This window comes from Stegostoma tigrinum, chromosome 2 (genome assembly GCF_030684315.1).
Source record: "Stegostoma tigrinum isolate sSteTig4 chromosome 2, sSteTig4.hap1, whole genome shotgun sequence".
Lineage (NCBI taxonomy): Eukaryota > Metazoa > Chordata > Chondrichthyes > Orectolobiformes > Stegostomatidae > Stegostoma > Stegostoma tigrinum.
In genome coordinates, this window is record NC_081355.1 from 106,080,567 (window position 1) to 106,104,394 (window position 23,828).

General features: G+C 44.5%; 1 protein-coding gene across 2 annotated transcripts in view; it reads left to right on the forward strand.

Moving 5' to 3' along the window:
• Nucleotides 1–932: 932 nt before the first annotated feature.
• The window catches only part of LOC125467499 (ras-related protein Rab-5C-like), a 39,775-nt gene continuing 16,879 nt past the window's right edge, over nucleotides 933–23,828 (forward strand). The window contains exons 1-3 of one of the 2 annotated variants that reach the window (XM_048563447.2): nucleotides 954–1,067; nucleotides 5,482–5,610; nucleotides 22,274–22,507. In XM_048563447.2, coding sequence (XP_048419404.1) covers nucleotides 22,342–22,507 — 166 coding nt within the window. In that variant the 5' untranslated portion in view covers nucleotides 954–1,067; nucleotides 5,482–5,610; nucleotides 22,274–22,341. Of the gene's footprint in view, nucleotides 1,068–5,481; nucleotides 5,611–22,273; nucleotides 22,508–23,828 lie in introns of both variants that reach the window. The other variant, XM_048563438.2, reaches the window with a different exon arrangement.

A 23,828-nucleotide genomic window follows, 5' to 3' on the forward strand; every position in this document is an offset into this window, starting at 1 on the left:
ATACTTGACCAACATACAGCAGACACCTCAAAGAAATGGAGAAATACCACCTTCACAAGATTCTCCAAATCCAATGGCAAGAAAGGCAATCTGACTGCTGCGACCTCGCCTAGTTTTCAGGTGCTAACCATTGTCAAACATTTTTGCAAACCACAGGGTATCATTTGGATGCCTGAATACCAAAACAATGGCTTTATTCCAAATTCAAAGTCAGGGCAAGATACTCCCAGGACAATAGAAAGACTTCTAAGCATCCTCAAATATTCCACAAAATATCAAACGTGCATCTTGGGCGACCCTGACATGTGACTGACTAATGTGAAGAAAGCGTATTTGGGTTTGCACTGCAGACATTGAGAAATGTTGTTGCTAATGCGCAGAAGCAAAGTGTCAGAATGGAACACACAAAACATCATCCAAGCCCTCAAGTGCCAACGACCCAACCCATGACAGAACCTGCTCATTATTTGTTGGAATTATCAGCTATCTCAGGTCCCAGCAAGCCAGACTGAAAACCAGTCATTCTCAACCTGCAGTCACTGTCTAAAACGATTTGATGTTCTCCTAAATCTGGTTAATTAACTGAATATTGATTGCAATTGTATAATTTCCTCAAATTAAAAAAAAGTTGAGTTTAAACTTGAAGTCATGATCGTTAAACGGAAAACGATCTTAGACCAAACATCCCCTATTCTTTTTGCAAAGCCATTTGCATTAATTATTCGAATTTAGTCAATTTTATTAATTACGGGAAAATGAGTCACACACCACAGTATGAAGTCTTGCTATATTTAACAGTGACAGACAGTAAGAAACCTCAGCGACAACGATGCCTTAAACGGGCGCAGGCTATTCAAACCAGTGGTTTCCGAGGGATTCTCAAATAGCGAAGCAAAACACAGCACGTGGGTGAGAGGCGGAAGAAAGGACGTGGCGGCGGGTGGTGATGCGGTCCGTCAATGAGTTCCGAAGCGGAGTGAGTGGAGCGGCGATAGGGCAGTCGCTAGGCCCCGGGGCAGCTGATAGCGGCCGGAAAGCGCCTCGATCATCGCCCCTTCCTTCACCTGGTAAGCTGTGAACGGCTGGAGCTGACTGGTTTCTGAACAAATGCTGGGCTGGGCGGTGTGATGATGTCGCGTCTTCTCGGGCTGGCGCTGTCAGCGAAGCGGCTGCTTTTAAAACCCAAAATGGCGACTCCCGGCTGCGTAGATTCACTAACAAAACAGAGAGGAGAGGGTGGAAACCCGGGTCTGAGAGACGGAGGTGAAAGTGGGCCTGAGGTCTGGGAGGGACAGATAAAGGGGACCTGAGGTCTCTCTCTTTCTCTGTATGTGTGTGTGTGTGTGGAGACAGAGCGAGAGGGTGGAGGTCTGAGAGGGGATCCGGTGTCTGGGATGGAGCGAGGTGGAGGGTGAAACATGAAAGTGCGCCTTAGTCTGAAAGGGGTGGAGGTAGGAATCCGTGAGAGGACAGTGGGTCGGGGGAATCTGGGGAAACGAGAAATAGCGGCTTGGGAGTGGGGCTGTTGGTTGGAGAGAAGCTGGGGTGTGGGTCTTAGGAAAGAGGGGCTGTCAGAGTTTGACGAAGAAAGAAAGAGGGGAAAAATGGGAGGGTGCTCTGGGTAGGAGGTGCCTCAACCTGTTGATTCAGATTTGTACCCCAGGCAGTACTGCTGTTGTTTGATACCCAGGTCTAGGTGACTGGCCCTGCTACTGCATCCTCCCACTCCAACAGGCCTTGCTCTTGCCACCACTTCTCTGGGCCCCATCCTTTCCACAGCTCCCCAGGCCCTGCTTTTGTTACGCCTTCCCACAACCCACTCCCCAAACAAACAACTTCCCATTCCTGCCAACTGTCCCCGTCCCCCATCCCCACATTTACCCCAGGCCTCATTTTTGCTACAGCATCCCACCCCTGCTAGTCTGACATTCCCTTTACCAACAGCCTGTCAAGATGACATCACCCTGTAAATACAGTAAGATGTTTTTCCCTGAAAATTATATATGTCTTTATCAAAGAGTTGCTGAAAAGGGATGATAAATCCTTGAAGGCCTCTAGCTAGGCTAGTATGGTGCCTACAGATGATGATCTTACTTCTATAATTACTTGGCACATGTTACATCTCAGTGCCAAGGGTCAAAATGCCAAAAACAACTTTATTTTCAACTGAGATAATGGGAACTGCAGATGCTGGAGAATCCAAGATAATAAAATGTGAGGCTGGATGAACACAGCAGGCCAAGCAGCATCTCAGGAGCACAAAAGCTGACGTTTTGGGCCTAGACCCTTCATCAGAGAGGGGGATGGGGTGAGGGTTCTGGAATAAATAGGGAGAGAGGGGGAGGCGGACCGAAGATGGAGAGAAAAGAAGATAGGTGGGGAGGTAGGGAGGGGATAGGTCAGTCCAGGGAAGACGGACAGGTCAAGGAGGTGGGATGAGGTTAGTAGGTAGGAGTTGGGGGTGCGGCTTGGTGGGAGGAAGGGATGGGTGAGGGGAAGAACAGGTTAGGGAGGCAGAGACAGGTTGGACTGGTTTTGGGATGCAGTGGGTGGAGGGGAAGAGCTGGGCTGGTTGTGTGATGCAGTGGCGGGAGGGGACGAACTGGACTGGTTTAGGGATGTGGTGGGGGAAGGGGAGATTTTGAAGCTCGAAGTTCACATTGATACCATTAGGCTGCAGGGTTCCCAAGCGGAATATGAGTTGCTCTTCCTTCAACCTTCGGGTGGCATCATTGTGGCACTGCAGGAGGCCCATGATGGACATGTCATCTAAAGAATGGGAGGGGGAGTGGAAATGGTTTGCGACTGGGAGGTGCAGTTGTTTGTTGCGAACCGAGCGGAGGTGTTCTGCAAAGCGGTCCCCAAGACTCCACTTGGTTTCCCCAATGTAGAGGAAGCCACACCGGGTACAGTGGATGCAGTATACCACATTGGCAGATGTGCAGGTGCACCTCTGCTTAATGTGGAATGTCATCTTGGGGCCTGGGATAGGAGTGAGGGAGGAGGTGTGGGGGCAAGTGTAGCATTTCCTGCTGTTGCAGGGGAAGGTGCCGGGTGTGGTGGGGTTGGAGGGCAGTGTGGAGCGAACAAGGGAGTCACGGAGAGAGTGGTCTCTCCGGAAAGCAGACAAGGGTGGGGATGGAAAAATGTCTTGGGTGGTGGGGTCGGATTGTAGATGGTGGAAGTGTCGGAGGATGATGCGTTGTATCCGGAGGTTGGTGGGGTGGTGTGTGAGAACGAGGGGATCTTCTTTGGGCGGTTGTGGCGGGGGCGGGGTGTGAGGGATCATGTGTGGGAAATGCGGGAGACGTGGTCAAGGGCGTTCTCGATCACTGTGGGGGGAAGTTGCGGTCCTTGAAGAACTTGGACATCTGGGATGTGCGGGAGTGGAATGTCTTATCGTGGGAACGGATGCGGCGGAGGCGGAGGAATTGGGAATAGGGGATGGAATTTTTGCAGGAGGGTGGGTGGGAGGAGGTGTATTCTAGGTAGCTGTGGGAGTCGGTGGGCTTGAAATGGACATCGGTTACAAGCTGGTTGCCTGAGATGGAGACCGAGAGATCCAGGAAGGTGAGGGATGTGCTGAAGATGGCCCAGGTGAACTGAAGGTTGGGGTGGAAGGTGTTGGTGAAGTGGATGAACCGTTCGCACTCCTCTGGGGAGCAAGAGGCGGCACTGATACAGTCATCAATGTAACGGAGGAAGAGGTGGGGTTTGGGGCCTGTGTAGGTGCAGAAGAGGGACTGTTCCACGTAACCTACAAAGAGGCAGGCATAGCTGGGGCCCATGTGGGTGCCCATGGCCACCCCCTTAGTCTGTAGGAAGTGGGAGGAGTCGAAAGAGACGTTGTTGAGGGTGAGGACGAGTTCGGCTAGGCGGATGAGGGTGTCGGTGGAGGGGGACTGGTTGGGCCTGCGGGACAGGAAGAAGTGGAGGGCCTTGAGGCCATCTGCATGCGGACCCCTGTCTGCTTTCCGGAGAGACCACTCTCTCCGTTACTCCCTTGTTCGCTCCACACTGCCCTCCAACCCCACCACACCCGGCACCTTCCCCTGCAACAGCAGGAAATGCTACACTTGCCCCCACACCACCTCTCTCACCCCTATCCCAGGCCCCAAGATGACATTCCACATTAAGCAGAGGTTCACCTGCACATCTGCCAGTGTGGTATACTGTATCCATTGTACCCAGTGTGGCTCTCTCTACATTGGGGAAACCAAGCGGAGGCTTGGGGACCGCTTTGCAGGACACCTCCACTCAGTTCGCAATAAACAACTGCACCTCCCAGTCGCGAACCATTTCCACTCCCCCTCCCATTCTTTAGATGACATGTTCATCATGGGCCTCCTGCAGTGCCACAATGATGCCACCCGAAGGTTGCAGGAACAGCAACTCATATTCCGCTTGGGAACCCTGCAGCCTAATGGTATCAATGTGGACTTCTCGAGCTTCAAAATCTCCCCTCCCCCCACTGCACCACACAACCAGCCCAGCTCTTCCCCTCCACCCACTGCATCCCAAAACCAGTCCAACCTGTCTCTGCCTCCTTAACCTGTTCTTCCTCTCACCCATCCCTTCCTCCCACCTCAAGCCGCACCCCCATCTCCTACCTACTAACCTCATCCCACCTCCTTGACCTGTCCGTCTTCCCTGGACTAACCTATCCCCACCTATACTCTCTCCACCTATCTTCTTTTCTCTCCATCTTCGGTCCGCCTCCCCGTCTCTCCCTATTTATTCCAGAACCCTCACCCCATCCCCCTCTCTGATGAAGGGTCTAGGCCCGAAACGTCAGCTTTTGTGCTCCTGAGATGCTGCTTGGCCTGCTGTGTTCATCCAGCCTCGCATTTTATTATCTTTATTTTCAACTGCATTGTACTGTTATCCAGTTAGTGTTGAACTATAATTGTATTTGCTTCAAGATTGTCATATGCCGATAGCATGGAATGAAATCATAGTTATTATTGGGTCAGCATTCTGTCTAGTTTATACATCTGAATGCTTTCCTATGAATATGGATGGAAAAAGGTTACATAATTAGGTAAAACTTTTAGCTATGTAAATGAATTGCCTTTCAAAATTAAAATAGAGCAGAGATTGGAAATCTGAAATAATCAAAAATGCTGGAAACGTGATGGGATATTGTACAACTGACTATAACTAAGAAATGTAAGTTTCATTAAGTCTAAATCTTTGGTTTCTTCATGATTGTGTAACATGGAATTTCTGAAGTTGTCTTAAATAACCTTAATTAACTGTGTCCAATGATAATTCCAATTAAACTGCAGTCATCTTGCTTTAACCTGAAGTGTTTTGAACAGAATTTTTTGTGGTCATAATCTGCTGGTTTACAATGAAACCTTGTCCTCTATGCACCAAAAAGGCACGATTCCCCATCTTCTCACCCTCACTGTTTTTTATTTTTATTGCATTTAGAAAAAAATAATGCAAATACAGCTTATAAGTAATTTTGTCTTCAAGCAGGACATATTGCATTTTTTTCTTGCAAGTTCTTAAGTACGAGTGGTTTAGTTCTTGGCTGCCGTCGCTAAAGATTGAACCATGGAGTTGCGGCTAAATTGTGGCTAACTACACTTTACAAAAGAAAACGTAAGTGCTGCCCTTTTAGCTGAACATTAAAACTGTCATCTGTTGCATAGGCTGCCAGGATTTTCAACTTGGAATTGAGCTGCTTGGAACTTCGGTTAAAGAAAAATATGTTCTCGATACTTCTAATTTTATTGGTTGATGGCAAAATGAATAGGTTTACTGCTATCAACATTGAACGTAGGAACTGAAGTAGGTTGTTCAGCCCCTTAAACCAATTCCACTACTGGATGAGATCATGGCTGACCTGTGGCCTGCTCCACATACCTGTCTTTAGCACACATTCCCTAATACCTTTGCTCCCCAAAATTTTATCTATCTCAGTTAAAATTAGCAACTGATCCAGCACCCATTGCCATTTGTGGCAGAGAGTTCCAAACATTTGCTGCCCTTTGTGAGAAGTGCCTCCTAATGTCATTCTGAACAGTTTGGCCCTAATTTGAAGACAGTGTCTCCTAGTTCTAAAATTCCCAATCAGTGGAGATAGTTTATCTTTATTTACCCTGCCTTTCCCTGTTAATATCCCCAACCCCCTTGCCCTTTGATAGTTGAGAGAAAACAGGCCTACTTTGCAATATCTCTCCTTGTAACTTAACCTCTGATATCCAGGTATCACTGTTTCCGTACTCTATCGTTGTGTAAAGATTGTAAAAGCCTATTAAATACTTGTTTTTAAGCATTTGGCTGCTAGAACATCTCCAACACTGTTTGATTCCCATCAATTTGATGCCTCTAACAAGTTACGTGTTTGCACCAAATTAATTCATTAACTTTAGTTTTATGGGTCAGTAAATTGTTTGTAACCTACAAATGTAACTTGTTGCTAACACAATTTTTAAAAAAATTTGTTTTAATCTAATGACTCTTGCCGCCTTGTTGTAACTTTTGTATCGCAATTCCATTCACCTATAATCTGCACTGGTTTCTTTTTGTTAGCTTACAGTTAAATGTGTAAATCCTTCGCTTGTCAGAAATGTTATCAAAGAGCCATTCTGTAAGTTTCTTGAAGCATGCTGGAATTCATTTCCTATGTTCTGCAGATTCTGTTGGTAAATGCTACAATAGTTTGTTGAAGTAGCATATGATTTACTTCAGTGTTTCCTGATTTATGAAAACGTTCTATAATCAGAATAATGAATGGCTGTAATAATTTTGACTTGATGTTTATAATTTACAGCAGGATAGATACAGAATCATAGAATTTTAAAGTCAAGAAGGAGGCTATTCAACCCCACGTGGTCTATCTCTGACTCCTCCCTTCCCTTCCTCGACATTTCTGTTTCCATTTCTGGAGATAGACTGGCCACTAATATCTACTATAAACCCACTGACTCTCATAGCTATCTGGACTACACATCACACACCCCACTTCCTATAAAGACTCCATCCTATTCTCTCAGTTCCTCTGTCTCCGTCACATATGCTCAGATGAGACCAACTTTGACAAGGGAGCCTCTGAAATGTCACCTTTCTTCCTCAACCGAGGATTCCCCAGCTCCGTTGTCGACAGGGCCCTCAAGCAGGTCCGACCGTTCTCCCGCACTTCCACCCTCATCACTTTACTTCCCTCCAGCAGCAGTGATAGGGTTCCCCATGTCCTTTCCTACCATCCCACCAGCATCCACATCCAGAAGATGAATAGATGCCATTTCCACCACCTCGACACATTCCTCTCCCCTGTCTGCTTTTCACAGAGACTGTGCAGCACCTGCCCATTTACCTCCTTGCTCCCCAGTATCCAAGGGCCCAAACATACATTTCAGCATCACCTGCACTTTCCAGAGTCTAGTCTACTGCATTTGCTGCTCGCATTGCGGTCTCTGTTTCCCCAATGTAGAAAAGTGTAGACTTGGCGACCACTTCACAGAACATCTGTGTTCTGCTTGCAGAAAAGACCCTGAAGTACTATTCTTGCCACTTTAATGCACCACCCTGCTCCTTGCCCAACATTTCTGTCTGGCTTGCTGCAGTGTTCCATTAGAGCCTAAAACAAACTACACATCCCTCACACCCCGCCCCCGCAAGAACCACCCTAAGAGGATCCCCCTCGACCTCACATACCACCCCACCAACCTCTGGATACAACGCATCATCCTCCGACACTTCTGCCGTCTAGAATCCGACCCCACCACCCAAGATATTTTTCCATCCCCACCCTTGTCTGCCTTCCGGAGAGACCACTTTCTCCGTGACTCCCTTGTCCGCTCCACACTCCCCTCCAACCCCACCACACCTGGCACCTTCCCCTGCAACCACAGGAAGTGCTACACTTGCCCCCACACCACCTCCCTCACCCCTATCCCACACCCCAAGATGAGTTTCCATATTAAGCAGATGTTCACCTGCGCATCTGCCAATGTGGTATACTGTACCCGTTGTGGCTACCTCTACATTGGAGAAACCAAGCGGAGGCTTGGGGACCGCTTTGCAGAACACCTCAGCTCGGTTCGCAATAAACAACTGCACCTCCCATTCGCGAACCATTTCAACTCCCCCCTCCCATTCCTTAGACGACATGCCCATCATGGGCCTCCTGCAGTGCCACGATGATGCCACCCGACAGTTGCAGGAACAGCAACTCCTATTCCGCTTGGGAACCTTGCAGCTCAATGGTATCAATGTTCACTTCACAAGCTTCAAAATCCGCCGCCCCACTGCATCCCAAAACCGGCCCAGCTCGTCCCCGCCTCCCTAACCTGTTCTTCCCCTCACCTATCCCCTCTTCTTTAATCTTTCCTTGTATCGAAAATCCCTCATGCCAGGTATTGTTCTAGTAAATCTCCTATGTGTGCTGTTCAGAGCTGTCACATCCTTACTTAACTAAGATGCCCAGAGCCGAACAGTCCTCCAAACAGGGTCTGACCAATGATCGTAGAAGTGTAGTGTCACTTCCTGATGTTTTTTTAACCGTATCCCTCTATTTACAAACCCAAGGAACATATAAGCTGCCTCACCACCTGTTTCAGGCTGCCTGGTCATCCTCGGAGAATTAAGCATTTGAATCCTGAAGTCCTTCTGCTACTGTAATCCCTTCAAAGTTGTACCAATGAGCCTGTATTCTCTCTCCAAGTTTATTTTTCTACCAAAATGAATAACCTCGCATTTCTCTACATTGAAATTTATCTGTTAGGTGTTCTGGCCATTTGGCCAACTCATCAGTGTCCTTCTGGAGTTCCTAGGCATCATCCTCTCAATTCACTATTCTCCCTAGTATTATGTACAAATTTAGAGATTTTGCCCTCAACACCCGTTTATAAATGGTTTATATTAATTTGAAAAATCAAGAGTCCCAACACCAATTCCTGGGGAACACCACTTTCAACACATCTCCAGTCTCAGATACCCCCGTTTCTTATCTTTTAGCCAACTTCTGATGCATGCTCCAAGAATCCGTCAATCCCAAACATTGATATACATACATTAGTGTTTCCTACATTATAGATGCTAAAAACCATTTTCATGGGCAGGTTTAAGATTACTTCTAAAATAGTTTCAAGGGAACCTGATCAGTAGTAAAGTTGTTGTGTTTTTTTTTTAAAAATGGCTTGGATTTAATTAGTATTTTTATTATGATTATTCAGCTATTCTGTATAGTGGATTCAATTTAGAGACCACTAGTAAGTTGGCTTGTAATGGAACATTTAGTGAAGGTGCTTTGACTTGCGGTTTTGTTTGAAATAACGTGCATTAATATCTAATGTGGGAAGAGATTGTAAGTAATTACATTTTATCCTTGATTTATATTTTTTATATCTTTTTATATTTGTAATGTTTCATTTAAAAAATTAAATACCTGTATTTTATCTGTTCTTTCAGCGATTCTCACTCTAATCCCATTCAAATACAGTCATCAGGCTTTGACAATCTTTCTTGACCTATGAAATAATGCAGTATTTCCCACTTTTAATTGTTACACCTAAAATCTTCCTGTCACCAACTTTAAACCCTCAGCTTGGAGGCCTTCCTCTGCTGTCCAACCCAAACATGCCTATAATTTGTCTATAACTGTTTGTAATACTAACTTTCTGTCTGTCCATTTCTCTATGGCAGCTTCAGTCTTATTCAGTAACTCCTCCTTTACTGTTCTGTGGCTCACTATCTCAGTCTCCATCAGGAATGCTATCCTTCTGTACCATATCCATTCTTCAATCTGTCCACTCTTACTTACCAAACCTTAAACAGTCCTAACCTGTTGTTTTAATTACTAATCACTGCATTCTCCACTTGCCAGCAGAAAAATAGGTAAATTATGTAAATATAAATTATTTATGATCAAATGAAATGGTGCAACAGATTTCTGGGATGAAAGATCTATCACTGTTCCAATGCTGTCTTTAAATGCTCACTCAATATCCCAGCTAGTCATTTCTATGACCAATGCACTTGTCCCTAAAGTACCCATTATTCACTGTCTAACATGTAAATGTTCCCTGTCCTCCTCCTTTCTTACAAAGTACTTCCTTAAAGACAGTGCTCCTTTTGCTGTGCCATAACTTTTCCCAATGTGAACCCCATCCCCTGTAATTACTAACTTTCCTCTGCTCTTATATGTTTACAATCCTATATACTACCTTGAGCATTGTTTTCAGTACTGCTTGTTTCCTCCACTAATCACTACAGCTGCCCACCTGTACACTGCATCAATTACATTTATCTTCTAAGTCCTGAAGATATTCCTCCTGAACTGCCAGTGTGATCTTTCCATTATGTTGGCATGGATTCAATATCTCTTAGTCATTTATAGCCTGCATCATGGCATGTTGACTTCATAATAAAATTCTTTTGACTTCTCATCAGCAAATGTGCATAAAATCCTCAACTTTTACTTTTTCCACTCTTTTTATAGATGTTATGCAATGCCTTTGAGCTATTAATCAAATGTATTAGTGACAGTAGCTGTCACTGCTAAAGAATTACATGAGCTGTTTCTCAAATGAACCAAGCCCAATATTTTATTTTGTGCTGCTGATTTCAATAATTGCCCCAAAATGTTTCTCCACTCCACTTCGTTAAGATGTCTGAAAGTGGATTGATCACCATCCATTTAGTGAAAGGCTCTTAGAAAAATCCAGCAAAAATCATCAGAAGTAGTATGAAACAAAAGCAACGTCTAATTCTGATATCAGTCATCTTAATTTGAGGCCCTGAGTTGCCTCCTGTGCCTTTGCATGTTTCAATACTTTCTTTCCATCAAGATATTATTTAACATGCTTATGTTTTGTTTTGTCGATACATTAATCTGATAGTGAACTTCAAAGAAGAAATGTTCTTGATAATCTTTGCAGTCTGTTTACTGCTCCTGTTTGTAAGTTTAGTGCATTTAGAGTTTTGCAAATTAAACTGTTCTAAAGATGTTGGCTGGAACTGAATTCTAAAACCATGGTCAACTGCTGAACATGTGCCTTACAGTTTAATATTTGTCCTAAGGAATATTTTATTCCCCTCTCCCCTCTCTTCTGTGGCCGTAACGAGACTCCAATGGTATGTTGCCTCGAAGGTGGCATGGTTAAGGCTGTCTTGGAGCAGTGACAGGACATTCTTGTGTGGGAGGATGAATAGTCAGTGGTTTGGCACACATTTGTGCAATGATATGGGACCTGTCATTCCTTTCTTTTTCTGTAAAGCAGACTATAGGAGGGTTAGGAAGCAAACATAAAATGTTGGACTGTGAAGTATATCAGGACTGTTACTAGTGCCATGTGCTGGTCAGAGTGGAAATAGAATATATCCAATGAATATGTGGCTGAAGAGAAGCTGGAAGGAGGAGGGTTTCGGATTCTTGGAACATTGGGACCAGTTCTGGTGGATGTGGGACCAGTGCAACCTGGGCACGTTATACTTGTGTAGGACCCAAACTGATGCCCTAGAGGGAATATTCATTTGGTGCGATGGAGAGTGTTTAAACCAAAATGGCGGAGGTTGCAAACTTATACAGAGAACCAAGGACAAAGAAGATAAAATGGCAAATAAGAAAAGTGACAGGCAGAGAACTGAAGGGCAAGAATCAAACAGGGCCACAGTGCATAATAATGTGATTAGGGTTAAAAAATGTTAAGAAAAGCCTAAGGCCTTGTGTCTTAATGTGTAGAGCATTCACAAGAGTGATTGAATTAATCATGCAAATAGAGATACGTGGATCTGTTACAGTTTGGATTAGAGATGTGGCTGCAAGGCGACCAGGGGTGGGAACTGAATATCCAGGGGTATTACAGATTTTAGGAAGGAGGAGTGGTGGGGGGGGGGGGGGGGGGTACGTGGTGTAGCATTACTGATTAAAGTGAACAATAAAAATGAGGAGTGATATTAACTCTGATGTAATGTGATCTGTATGGGTCAAGCTTACAAATGCCAAGGAGCAGAACACTATAGTGGGCTTGTATATAAACCCCCAAACTGTATTGTTAATGTTGGGGAAGGCATTAAGCAGGGAATTAAAAACAAGGAATAAAGATACAGCAGTTATTATGGGTGACTTGAATCTGCATCTCTATCTGCATATAGATCGGGCACATTGAATCAGTAACAATGCCAGATGGGAGGATTTCATTGATAATGGGAACTGCAGATGCTGGAGAATCCAAGATAATAAAGTGTGTAGCTGGATGAACACAGCAGGCCAAGCAGCATCTCGAGCACGAAAGCTTTTGTGCTCGAGATGCTGCTTGGCCTGCTCTGTTCATCCAGCTACACACTTTCTTATTTAGGGAGGATTCCATGAAGTGTGTTTTGAGATGGTTTTCTGCATCAGTACATTGAGGACCCAACTAGAGAGCAAGCTGTCCTAGATTAGGTATTGTGTAATGAGAAAGGAATAATTTGGCAATCCAGCTGTGCACAACCCCTTGGGCAGGAGTGACCATAATCTATATAATCCTTCATTTAAAATGGAGAGTGATGTAATTGATCCTGAAACTAGGGTCCTGAATCTAATTAAGAAAACCATAATGGTATGAGGTGCAAGCTCCTGTTAAATTGGGGAACATTACTTAGAGATGAAGGTGGATAGGAAAGTGCAAGCATTTAAAAAGTGAATGGAGGAACTGCAATGATTATTCATTCCTATCTGGCACATAACTAAAATGGGACAAGTGTCTCAACCATGGCTAATGGGAAGTTAAAAATTGTGTTAGATCCAAGGAGCACAGTGGATTTCAGCAGAGGAGAATGGAATTGATAAAGAGGGGGTAAATAGAGTGTGAAAGTAAGTTTAGGGGAACAGGCTAACTGTAAAAGCTTGTATAAGAAAAAGATTGGGAAACTCAAATGTCAATCCTTTATATTCATAAAAAACAGTGGGGAACAAAGAGATGGCAGACCAATTGAATACACACTTTGGTTCTGTTTTTCACAATGGAGTACTTAAGGAAGTGGCCCGAGAAGTAATGGATGCATTGGTGATTGTCTTTCAAGGTTCCTTAGGGTCTGAAACAGTTCCTATAAAGTAAAATAACTGATGGAACACCTCTATTTTAAAAAGGCCATTGAGAGAATAGAGGGAACTGTAGGCCAGTTAGCCTGACACCTGTTCTGGGGGGGAAAATGCTGAAGGCCATTGTTTTCCAACTGTTTTGCTTTTGTTTGAAAAACAATGACAGGATTGGACAAAGTGTGGATTTGCAAGCGGGAAAGCGTGCTTGACAGATCTTCTGAAATCTTTCAAGCATGTAACTAGTAGAATTGTTAAAGGGGGTGTGGTTGGATATGACCACTTCAGTTTCATAAAAATTTTGATAAGGCCTCAAAATAGATTAGCATGTAAAATTAAAGCGTGGACGTTGGATGTCATGTACTGATGTGGATAGAGAACTAGTTGGCAGACAGGAAACTGTAGGAATAAACAGTCTTTTTCCAAGTGGCAGGCATAGGTCAGCGGGCTGCCACAGGGATCAGTACTTGGACCCAGATATTTACGATGTAGATGAGGGAACTAAATGTAACATCTCTAAGTCTGCAGATGACACAAAGTTATTTCAGAGAGTGCAGAGATGCTTCCATGTGATTTGGACAAGTTGAGTGAATGGGCAAATGCAGCATCATATTGGATAAATATGAGCTTATCCACTTTAGCGGGAGCAGGAAGGCAGTTTATTATCTGAATGGTGACAGATTGAGAAAATGGGAGATGCAGTAAGACCTGGATGTTCTTATACACGAGTCTCTGGAAGTAAGCATGTGGGTACAGCAGCCAGTGAAGAAGACAAATGGTATATTGGCCTTCACAGCAAGATGACAAATTTCAATGCTGGATGAATGATGTCTTGCTGTAAATGTACAGGGCCTTGGTGAGACCACATCTAGAATATTATGTGCAATTTTTGTCTCCCTTTCTAAGGAAGGAGTTTTTGCTATGGATGGAGTACGTCTATGATTTAATTTGTTAATTCCTTGGTTGGCAGGAATGATTTATCAAGAAAGACTGGATCTATATTCATAGGAGTTTAGAAGAAATTGTTGGAGTTGGGGGGAAATCTCATGGAAACCTATGAAATTCTGACAGGACAAGACAGGGTAAGCGCAGTAAGGATATTCCTGCTGACAGCAGACTGCAGAAGCAGGGGTCAAAGTTTAAGGATACAAATTGGGCTATTTAGGACTGAATGAGGAGATTTTTTTTTCACCCAGCAAGTGGCGAGCCTGCCACAGAAAGCAGTTGAGGCTAAAATGTTGAATTTTTTTTTAAGGAGTTCATACAATCATAGAATCTCCAGAGTGTGGAAACAGACCATTCTGCCCAAAAAAGTCTGCTCCGACTCTCCAAAGAGCATCCCACCCAGACTCAAACCATCCTATCCCTGTAGCCCTGCATTTCCCATGGCTAATCGACCTAACTTACTCACTCCTGGAAAATATGGGCAATGTAACATGGCCAATCCATCTAACCTGTACCTCTTTTGGACTTTGGTAGTTCTTGGGGCTAAAGGGATCATAGAGAAATTGGAAGTAGGGCACTGAGTTGGATGATCAGCCATGATCACAATGAGTAGCAAAGCAGACTTGAAAGGGCAAGTGACGTATTCCACTTCCTACTTTGTGTTTCTATTATTAACTATATTTCCTTGGTGGCTCCTCACATGTACTGAATAGTGCTGGGTAAGGCAGCTCTCCAGCTTGCCTGTCTTGATAACTCTTTGTAAATTAACCAGTGGTTTGTGTTGTTGGAGGAGTCAAATAGACTGTATTGTCAATATAATACATAAACAGACTTCTAACAGGTTTTGGAGCATAATGATGTTTATTATGTAGGAATCGTGGCTAACTGACTTTTTTATAGTGATTTAGCAAATCAGCCTTAACTTAATGAAATTGATTGTTTTATATTTGTTCCATACATCAGTTTGCTTTCTGCGCATGTTATTTTGAGACTACAATGAGTGACTGTAGAATTGAGATTTCCTGATTTTTATTTTTGCCCTTTTTCTAAGCACTTACAAGATAATAGGTGCCAGTAATTTACCTTTTTGAACATAAAACCTTGCCAAGTTAATGAAAAGACAAACCAGTTACTTTTTAACATTACTAAGAATAGGAACCAGTCTTTCCATCAAATCATGCACAATGAAACACAAAACCTTATTGATCTGAATGCTTGTTTTTTTCTCTATTTGTTTGATCTCAATTTTTCTAATTACTTACATACTGGATTTAGTGATAATGAACTAAGTCATGTTTACAATCTGACAGTATGGGGACATCTTGCCCATAATTAGGGAACATCCTGTGAACAGTAAGCATTCATGACTGAAGTAAGTGTAGACTTTTGAGAGGGAGAAGAGTGAATCATGAGCTAAGAAAGAAAGAAAGAAAGAATGGGCTGTACACTGACAGGTTGGACTGCAGTGTTAACCAGTAACCCTATAAATGGGCCATATCTGAGGAAGATAAAAACTGACATAACTGTGGATGCTATAAATCAGAAAAACAAAAGTTGTTGGAAAAGTTCAGCAGGTCTGGCAGCATCTGTGAAAGAAAAAACTTAACATTTCAGGTCAGGTGACTCTTCCTCAGAACTTCCCTAAAACGTTAACTCTGAGGAAAATAATTTGGTACTATATAAAATTATTGCATTGCTTTCTGTGCAATGTACTGAACTATTGCACACCTAAACAAATGCTCAACAGACATGGTAAGAAGAGACTTGCAGCAGTGCAAAGTGGAAATCCAGTAGACTGAGAAAGCTAATTAAGAAACAACGAAGGAATGTCAAGGAAGTTTTGAGTTCCTGAAGTGACTACAAATAATACACACCCTGGCGACTGTGTGAAGTTTATGCATGCTCCCCGTGTGTGTGTGTTTCTTCGAGGCACTGTGGTTTCCTCCCACAGTCCAAAGATGTGCACGTTGGGTGGATTGGCAATGTTAAATTGTCCAGACTGTCCAGGGATGTGTAGGCTGGGTGAATTAGCAACGGGGAATGCAAGGTTACAGGGACAGGTTAGGGGGTGCGTGAAGAGTTTCCAATGTATGAAAGTGGAGTCAACATTTTAGAGGTAGATTTTGCAATTGAATCAAACTGGGAGTTCCATTTGAGATTCGTAAAATATTCTTGGATAAAGGATGGAAATAAAATAAGAGAAAATGAGAAACCTGCAGTGAACTTTTACAAATCATATCTCTTTGAATATGTATTATTCCACCAAAGTATAAAGAATTCTTGCTGAATAAGAAATTATTATTCATTCTGTGTACTGAGAACTACCTGTGAATGAACTGAAGGTATGCAATCTATAGCAAAATAGAGGAATTAAAAATAGACACAGTTGGGTAATGATCGGAAGAAGTTGATATGAATTGATAATAAGTATGCAAGCTAATAGAATACCCGCCAGAAGTGAGCCTCAGATATTTCAGCTAAAAGTAGATACGTTAGAGTTGACTGAAAACAAAAAATGTTGGAGATCACAGCGGGTCAGGCAGTATCCATGAAGAGAGAGCAAGCTAACATTTGAGTCTGTATGACTTTTCATCCAGCTCTGATGGAAGTGTCATCTAGACTTGTAACATTTAGCACGCTTTCTCTCCCTAGATGCTGCCTGACCTCTGCTGTGATTTCCAGTATCTTTTTGTTTTCGACCAGATTCCAGCATCTGCAGTAATTTGCTCCTATGTTAGAGTTGATTTTTGTTGACAAATTATAACTTGCTTTAAAACATTGTATTTCAGACTTTGTCATTTTCCTGACAGCAATAAATTTCTGTACTCAGCAAAGGCCTCAGCTTTATTCCTTTGCATCCCTACCTATCGAATTTCGGGCATGATATGACACCGAACTCCCCTTCTGCCGTCTTCGCCTCCGTGCTCATTTCTTTGGACAAGAGGCCCCTTCCCACCCATAAACACCTTTGCCTAGTGCCAACACACTCCCTCCACCTGGACTCCTCCCATCGGCCCTTTACCTGCACTCAATCTTTTAATTGTGCACTCAGATCTAGCTCTGACTTTGTTATTAAGTCTACTGATAAGGGTGGTGCTGTCGTAGTCTGGTGTATTGACCTCTGCCTTGTAGAGGCTGAGCTCCTCCTACCTTCCCCTGACCATGACCGCAACACTACACAGCAGGCCATTGTGTCTACTACGCTAACTGATCTCATTTCGTCCGGTGATCATCAATCGCTCGCGCTCGCTCTCTTCCTCTCCTCCCCCCCCCCCCCCCCCCCAAAGTCTGCACAGCTCGCTTTTACCTCCTCCCAAAAATCCACAAACAGGACTGTCTGGGCTGACCCATTGTTTCAGCCTGCTCCTACCCCTCAGAACTCATCTCTTCCTATCTTGACTGAATCTTCTCTTCCCTGGCCCATGTACATCCATGATTCCTCTGACGCCTTATGCCGGTTCCAGCCGCCTTGTCTTTACCATGGACGTGAAATCCCTTTACATATCCATTCCCCACCAGGGGGCTCTTAGGGCTCCCCGTTTCTTACTGGAGCAAAGCCCTGAACCATCCCCACTCACCACCACCCTCCTCTGCTTGGCTGAGCTCAAACCCACCATGAACAACTTCTCTCATTTTCTTCAGGGAAGAGGTGTGGCCATGGGTATCTGCATGGGCCCTAGTTATGCCTGTCTGTTCCTAGAGTACGTGTCCTGTTCTGGCCCCCACCAACAATGGTATCTTGCAACCTCCCCCTCTTGTCTGGAATTGGAAAACCTCAATTTCGCTTCCAATTTCCACCCTGCCATCACTTTCACCTGGTCTATCTCTGACTCCTCCCTTCCCTTCCTCAACATTTCTGGGGATAGACTAGCCACCAATATACACTACAAACCCACTCACTGCTGCAGCTACCTGGAATATACATTCTCACATCCCAATTACTGTAAAGACTCCATCCCATTATCGGTTCCACCATCTTCATTTTATATGTTCAGACGAGGCCAACTTTGACAAGGGACCCTCCAAAATGTCCACCTTCTTCCTCAACCAAGGACTCCCCGGCTCCATTGTCGACAGGGCCCTCAACCAGGTCTGAACAATCTGCTGTACTTCCACCATCATCCCTTCACTTCCCTTCTGCAACAGCGATAGGGTTCCCCATATCCTTATCTACCATCCCACCAGCATCCACATCCAGAAGATGAATAGATGCCGATTTCCACCACCAGACACACATTCCCCTCCCTTGTCCACCATCCATTTGGGACACCCTGGTCCACACTTACTTTCTTCACGCCCAGCTTGTGCGCACACAGCACTTACCCCCCCCCACCCCCCCCCCCCCAAAAAAAAATCTCTGTCTTGCTAACATTCATGCTCACACTCTCAACCCTACGGCAACTTGCTCTGTAACCAGCAAAGGTGCAACACCTGCCTGTTTACCACCTCCCTTCCCAGTATCCAAGGGCCCAAACATACCTTTCAGGTGAAGCAACACTTCACCTGTACTTCCCAGAATCTAGTCTACTGCATTTGCTGCTCGCATTGTGGTCTCTTGTACATTGGAGAAATGAAGCATAAAGACTAGGTGACTGCTTCACAGAACATCTACGTTCGGCTCTCAAAGATGCAACTGCCTGTTGCCTGCCACTTTAATGCATCAGCCTGTTTCCTGGCCAACATCTGTCTCTGGTTTGCTGTAATGCTGCAGCGAAGCACAACGCAAGCTAGAAGAACAACACCTCTTCTTATTCCGTTGGGGACCTTGCAGCCCTCCGGACTCATAGAGTTCGATAACTTTAAGGCCTCAACTCTCCCATGTCCTCTCCCCATCCCCCCACATAAAGAGTCGGGGGGGGTGGAGTTTGGGCTGTGTGAGGTAGGTGGGTTGGTGACAAGTGAGTGCAGTTAGGCAGTGGTGGGGATTGGTCAGCAATGTGGGAGGAGCGGATAGGTGGAAGGGAAGACGGACAGGTCAAGGTGGTGGGGGATGGGAGGCAGGTTAGTCATGGCATGAGGCCGGCGTGGGGAGATTTTGAAGCTCGTCAGGTCCACGTTGAGACCATTGGGTTGTAGGCTCCCAAAGCAGAATGAGGTCCTCCAGTTTCAGGGTGGTGTCATTTTGACATTGAAGGAGGCCCTGGATGGACGCGCCACTCGGAGTGGGAAGGGGAGTTGAAGTGGTTCGCGACTGGAAGGTGGTGTTGTTTGTCGCGCACTGAGCACAGGTGCTCTACAAAGTAGTCTCTGAGCCTCCACTTGGTCACATCGATGCAGCGGAGGCCACGTTGGGAACAATGGATACAATAAGACCACATTGGCAGATGTGCAGATCAACATCTGTCTGTGGAAGTTTTCTGTTTTCGGGGCCTGGGATGGCAGGGAGGTGTAGCACCTCCTGTGGTTGCAGGGAAAGGTGCCGGAGGTGGTGGGGCTACTGGGGAGTGTGGAGTGGATGAGGGAGTTGCGGAGAGTGTGGTCTCTCTGGAAGGCTGGTAAGAGTGAGGAGGGAAATATCCTTAGTGGGGTCAGATTGCAGGTGGCAGAGAATGATGCATTGAATCTGGAGGTTAATGGGGTGATACATGAGAACAAGTGGGATTCTGTCTTTGTTTTTATTGCGGGGAGGGGATGTGAGGGCAGAGGTGTGGGAAACGCAAGAGATGCAGTGGAGGGAATTTTCGACTATTGAAGGTGGAAAGTTGCGGTCCTTGAAATACGAGGATATGTGGAATGTTTGAGAATAGAACGTCACCTTGGGAGAAGATGCGGAGTAATTGGGAGTAGGGGACTGCATTCTTGCAGGAAGGTGGGTGAGAGGCGGTGTAGTCTAGGTAACTGTGGGAGTTGGTGGGCTTGAAATAGGCACTGGTTTTGAGGTGGTCACCAGAGATGCAGACACAGGCCCAGGAAGGGGGGAGAGGCATCAGAGATGGGCCAGGTGACCGAGATTGGGGTAGAAGGTGTTAATGAAGTTGATGAACTGTTCAACCCCTCATGGGCACACGAGTTGGTGCCGATATAGCCATCGATATAGCAGAGGAAGAGGTGAGGGATAGTGCCACTGTAGCTGCAGATGAGGGACTGTTCCACTTATCCTTTGCTCTCGCTGCCACCCCCCCCCCCCCCCCCCCCCCAGCCCACAATAAAACAAGAATTCCCTTTGTCCTTGTGTCACCGCACTAACCTCCGGATTCAACGTATCATTCTCCTCCACTTCTGCTACCTGCAATCTGACCCCACTACAAAAGATATATTTCCCTCCTCGCCCTTATCTGCCTTCCAGAGGGACCACTGTCTCCGGGACACACTCATCCGCTCCACACTCCCCACCATCCCGGCACCTTTTAACCACAGGACGTGCTACACCTGCCCTGACAACTCTCTCTTCACCCCCATCCCAGGCCCCAAAACAACCTTCCACATCAAACATGTGCAAGTGAACATATCTACCAGTGTGATCTATCGTGGCCTCCTCTACATCAGTGAGACCAAACGAAGGCTCAGAGACCACTTTGTAGAGCACTTAGAGACAGACGACAACACTTACCAGATGCAAACCACTTCAACTCCCCTCCCACTCCCTAGACAACATGTCCATCCTATGCCGCCTCCAGTGTCACAACAACGCCACCCAGAAACTGGAGGAACAGCACCTCTCATTCCCCCTTGGGAGCCTACAACCCAATCGTATCAATGTGGACTTGACTAGCTTCAAAATCTCCCCAGCCTCATCACATGACCAACCCTCCTTCCCCCTCGAACTCACCTGTTGCTATCCCACCTACCTTCCCCAGCCCTTCTTATCCCCACCTCTTTGACCTGTCCGTCTTCTCTCCCAGCTGTCCGTTTCTCCCATCTCACTGACCACTCCCACTGCTACCTATCTGCACTCACCTACCTTCCCCAGCCTGACGGCGCCTCCCCCCCCCCCCCTCCCCATTTCTGAAGAAAGGTCCCGACTTGAAGCACCAGCTTTCCTGCTCCTCTGCTGCTTGGCCTGCTGTGTTCCTCGAGCTCCACACTGTCATTGAGCCTTCCCGCCTGATTGTTCTCAACTCTGTCCGTCCAATTGTTCTTTCCTCTCTTTAGGGTCTATCCTGTCATTTACTCTGTACCCCACCCACCTCCGTCTTTCTCTGCACATAAACTGACATTTTCCTAGCTGCCATCAGTTCTGATGAAAGGTCTCCAGACCTGAAACATTAACTCCGTTTTTTCCTTCGCAGATGCTGCCTGACCTGCTGAAGTGTTCCAGCAACTTTGTTTTTGTTTGAGCTAAATGATTTCCTGTTTGACAGTGTTCAAGCAAGATCACCAGAGAAATAACTGCACAAGTTCACTCTCTTTTCCCTAACTTATTTGGATACGTGGAGCACTGGAACTAATTGTAACATCCTAATTTTGACACACATCACTATTTAACTCTAAACCAAGCAGATATCTACTGTGACCATATTGGCAGTGAGATTTTCTAGTGTCATGTTCAACTTCTAACACGTGAAAGTTCAAAACTGAACAGAACCATCTTTAAAATTTTGGCATCACTGTATAGGAGCAAGATCTGAGACCATTTTGGTCTGTGTGGTTGGAGTAGTATATTTAAATAAGTGCACAATAGAGCAATTGAATGTCCAAGAGTCGTCTCCATTAGCACCTTCAGTCTGAATGCTGAGAGATGGGTCTCAAGGAAGATCTAGCTGTGAGGAAGATTGGAGCTGATTTTCTTTCCCTTGTCTTATAATTTTAGTTCAAATTCTGTAATTTCTGAGATTCCACTTGTTGAATCTTTATCCTTTAGAACTAATCAAAACACACAGCTATTAAGCAGGTTCTGCTGGCCATTTTGAAGGATAAAATGAGGAACAGATCACAAAAAAAGAAAGCTCATGACCAAAACATATGGCAGAGTCTTGAAGGAATGAGCAAAGCGGGGGATAAAGAAACTTCACTTGAATGTAATTTCTCTCTATAGAGAACTAATGAGAGAACTTGCTCCTTTTCTCAGGAAATCATTTTAGTTGGGTGGAATCAGAAGTGGCTTAGATTTTGCCCCTCAGGCTGAGATAATGGCTTCAGTTCTGAGCATGTATGCTAAGCATTAATGTGTTTACTCATTATAAATACTAATTAACATACAGTGTAAATTTCCAGAATTTCACACTTGTTTCAGATTTCCAATAATGTTTTTGAGTATCTAATTAGCTGTGAATTGGACATTGAGAAGGTTAAATAAGCTGTAACAATGTTTTTGTGATGGTTACCATTGCTTCAAGAAAAGTCTTTTTTTTAAAGCTGAAAACAGACAACGAGATCAGGAGCGAGTATTAATTTGCTGCAAGTGAATCTGGTGACAGTTAGGAATGGCAAATCGGGGAGGCACAGCGCGACCCAATGGACCAGCTGCTTCTAACAAAATCTGCCAGTTCAAGCTTGTTCTACTTGGAGAGTCTGCTGTTGGCAAATCTAGTTTGGTCCTTCGTTTTGTGAAGGGACAGTTCCATGAATATCAAGAAAGTACTATTGGTGGTAAGTTTTACTTTAGTGACCATTTAGTTTAAGGCCTTAGTGTAATTGTATTCAATTAACATGCTTTTCTACTAATCCAAGCATTGTGTAGTCTGTCTACGTTCGCCTTCATAAATTAACATCTTCACGCTGTTTTCCAAAGGAATGAGGAAGAAAGTAGATCTTTGACTGATAGAAAATTGCTTAAAACCGGTTATTTCAAACGTTTTGACATCATGAAGGTAATACATGGTTTGTTTGGAACACGGTTTCCAAGCTAAGATCACCAGAGGAATAAAACCACACTAGTTCACCCTCTCTTCCCATATACGTGATACGGAATAGAATTAAGCAAGCAATATGGCTAGTATTCAGGGCGACAAAGAAAATGCTTCAGATACTTAAAGGATACTTGCCTCCTCCTGTAGGTACTGCAGAACTAGTATTAATGACTGGGAGGACTTTGTTGCCTTGTATCCAAAGTAGCAACCACCTGTCCATCAAGCTGCATCACACATTGGCATGATGAGGCAGAGCAGCAGCAGGAAAGGGGAGAGGTCAAAAAAAGAAATCAAATTCAGCGCTCCAGATCTCTCTCCCTCATGGGTTCTTCTGCTGCACATGCCCAAAGATGTACAAGTTAAGACTGCCTGTTTGGTCATGTGAAGAACCATGGCAGGATCTCTTGAACCTGAGCAAGAATCATTGGCTGTCCTCCTACTAGAGAATGATTAACTAAAAAATGGCTGTGTGGATGAATGTTAGAAAGGGAGTGACAGGCTTGTTTTTGTTGAAATAAACATAACTGAGGGTCATCTAATAGTGGTCCTGTGTGTGATTGGCAATTTTCAGTATGAAATAGTCACCAAGAAATACTGAAGAGAATTCGGAAAAGAAACATCTTTCCCCAAAGAACAGTGAAAATATGAAACTTGCAAACATGGAGTGGTTAAGCTATTAATATACGGGCGTTAAAGGGGAAGTTGGACAAGCCTTTGAAGGAAGAGAGTATTAATGGTCACAGTGGTAGGTTTAAATGGGGAAGATGGGAAGAGGTCAGTAGGTCGAACCAAATGGACTATTTCTGCGATATCTGCTCTGTAAGCGCTCACAGTTTATATACAAGTATTGATATAATTGTGGAAAGTGGTTTTAAAAACACCATGCACGTTCCTGGATGCCATGAAATTCAAACTCTTAATTATAATTGCAATTTGTCAATAATATTGGTAATATATTTGTCAGACGAAATTCCAGTTTTTTTTTCGTCAGCAACTCCACATAGTTGATGTTATCTTTATTTTAAAACTTACAGGTCTTTATTTTAGTCTGCCAGCGAGCT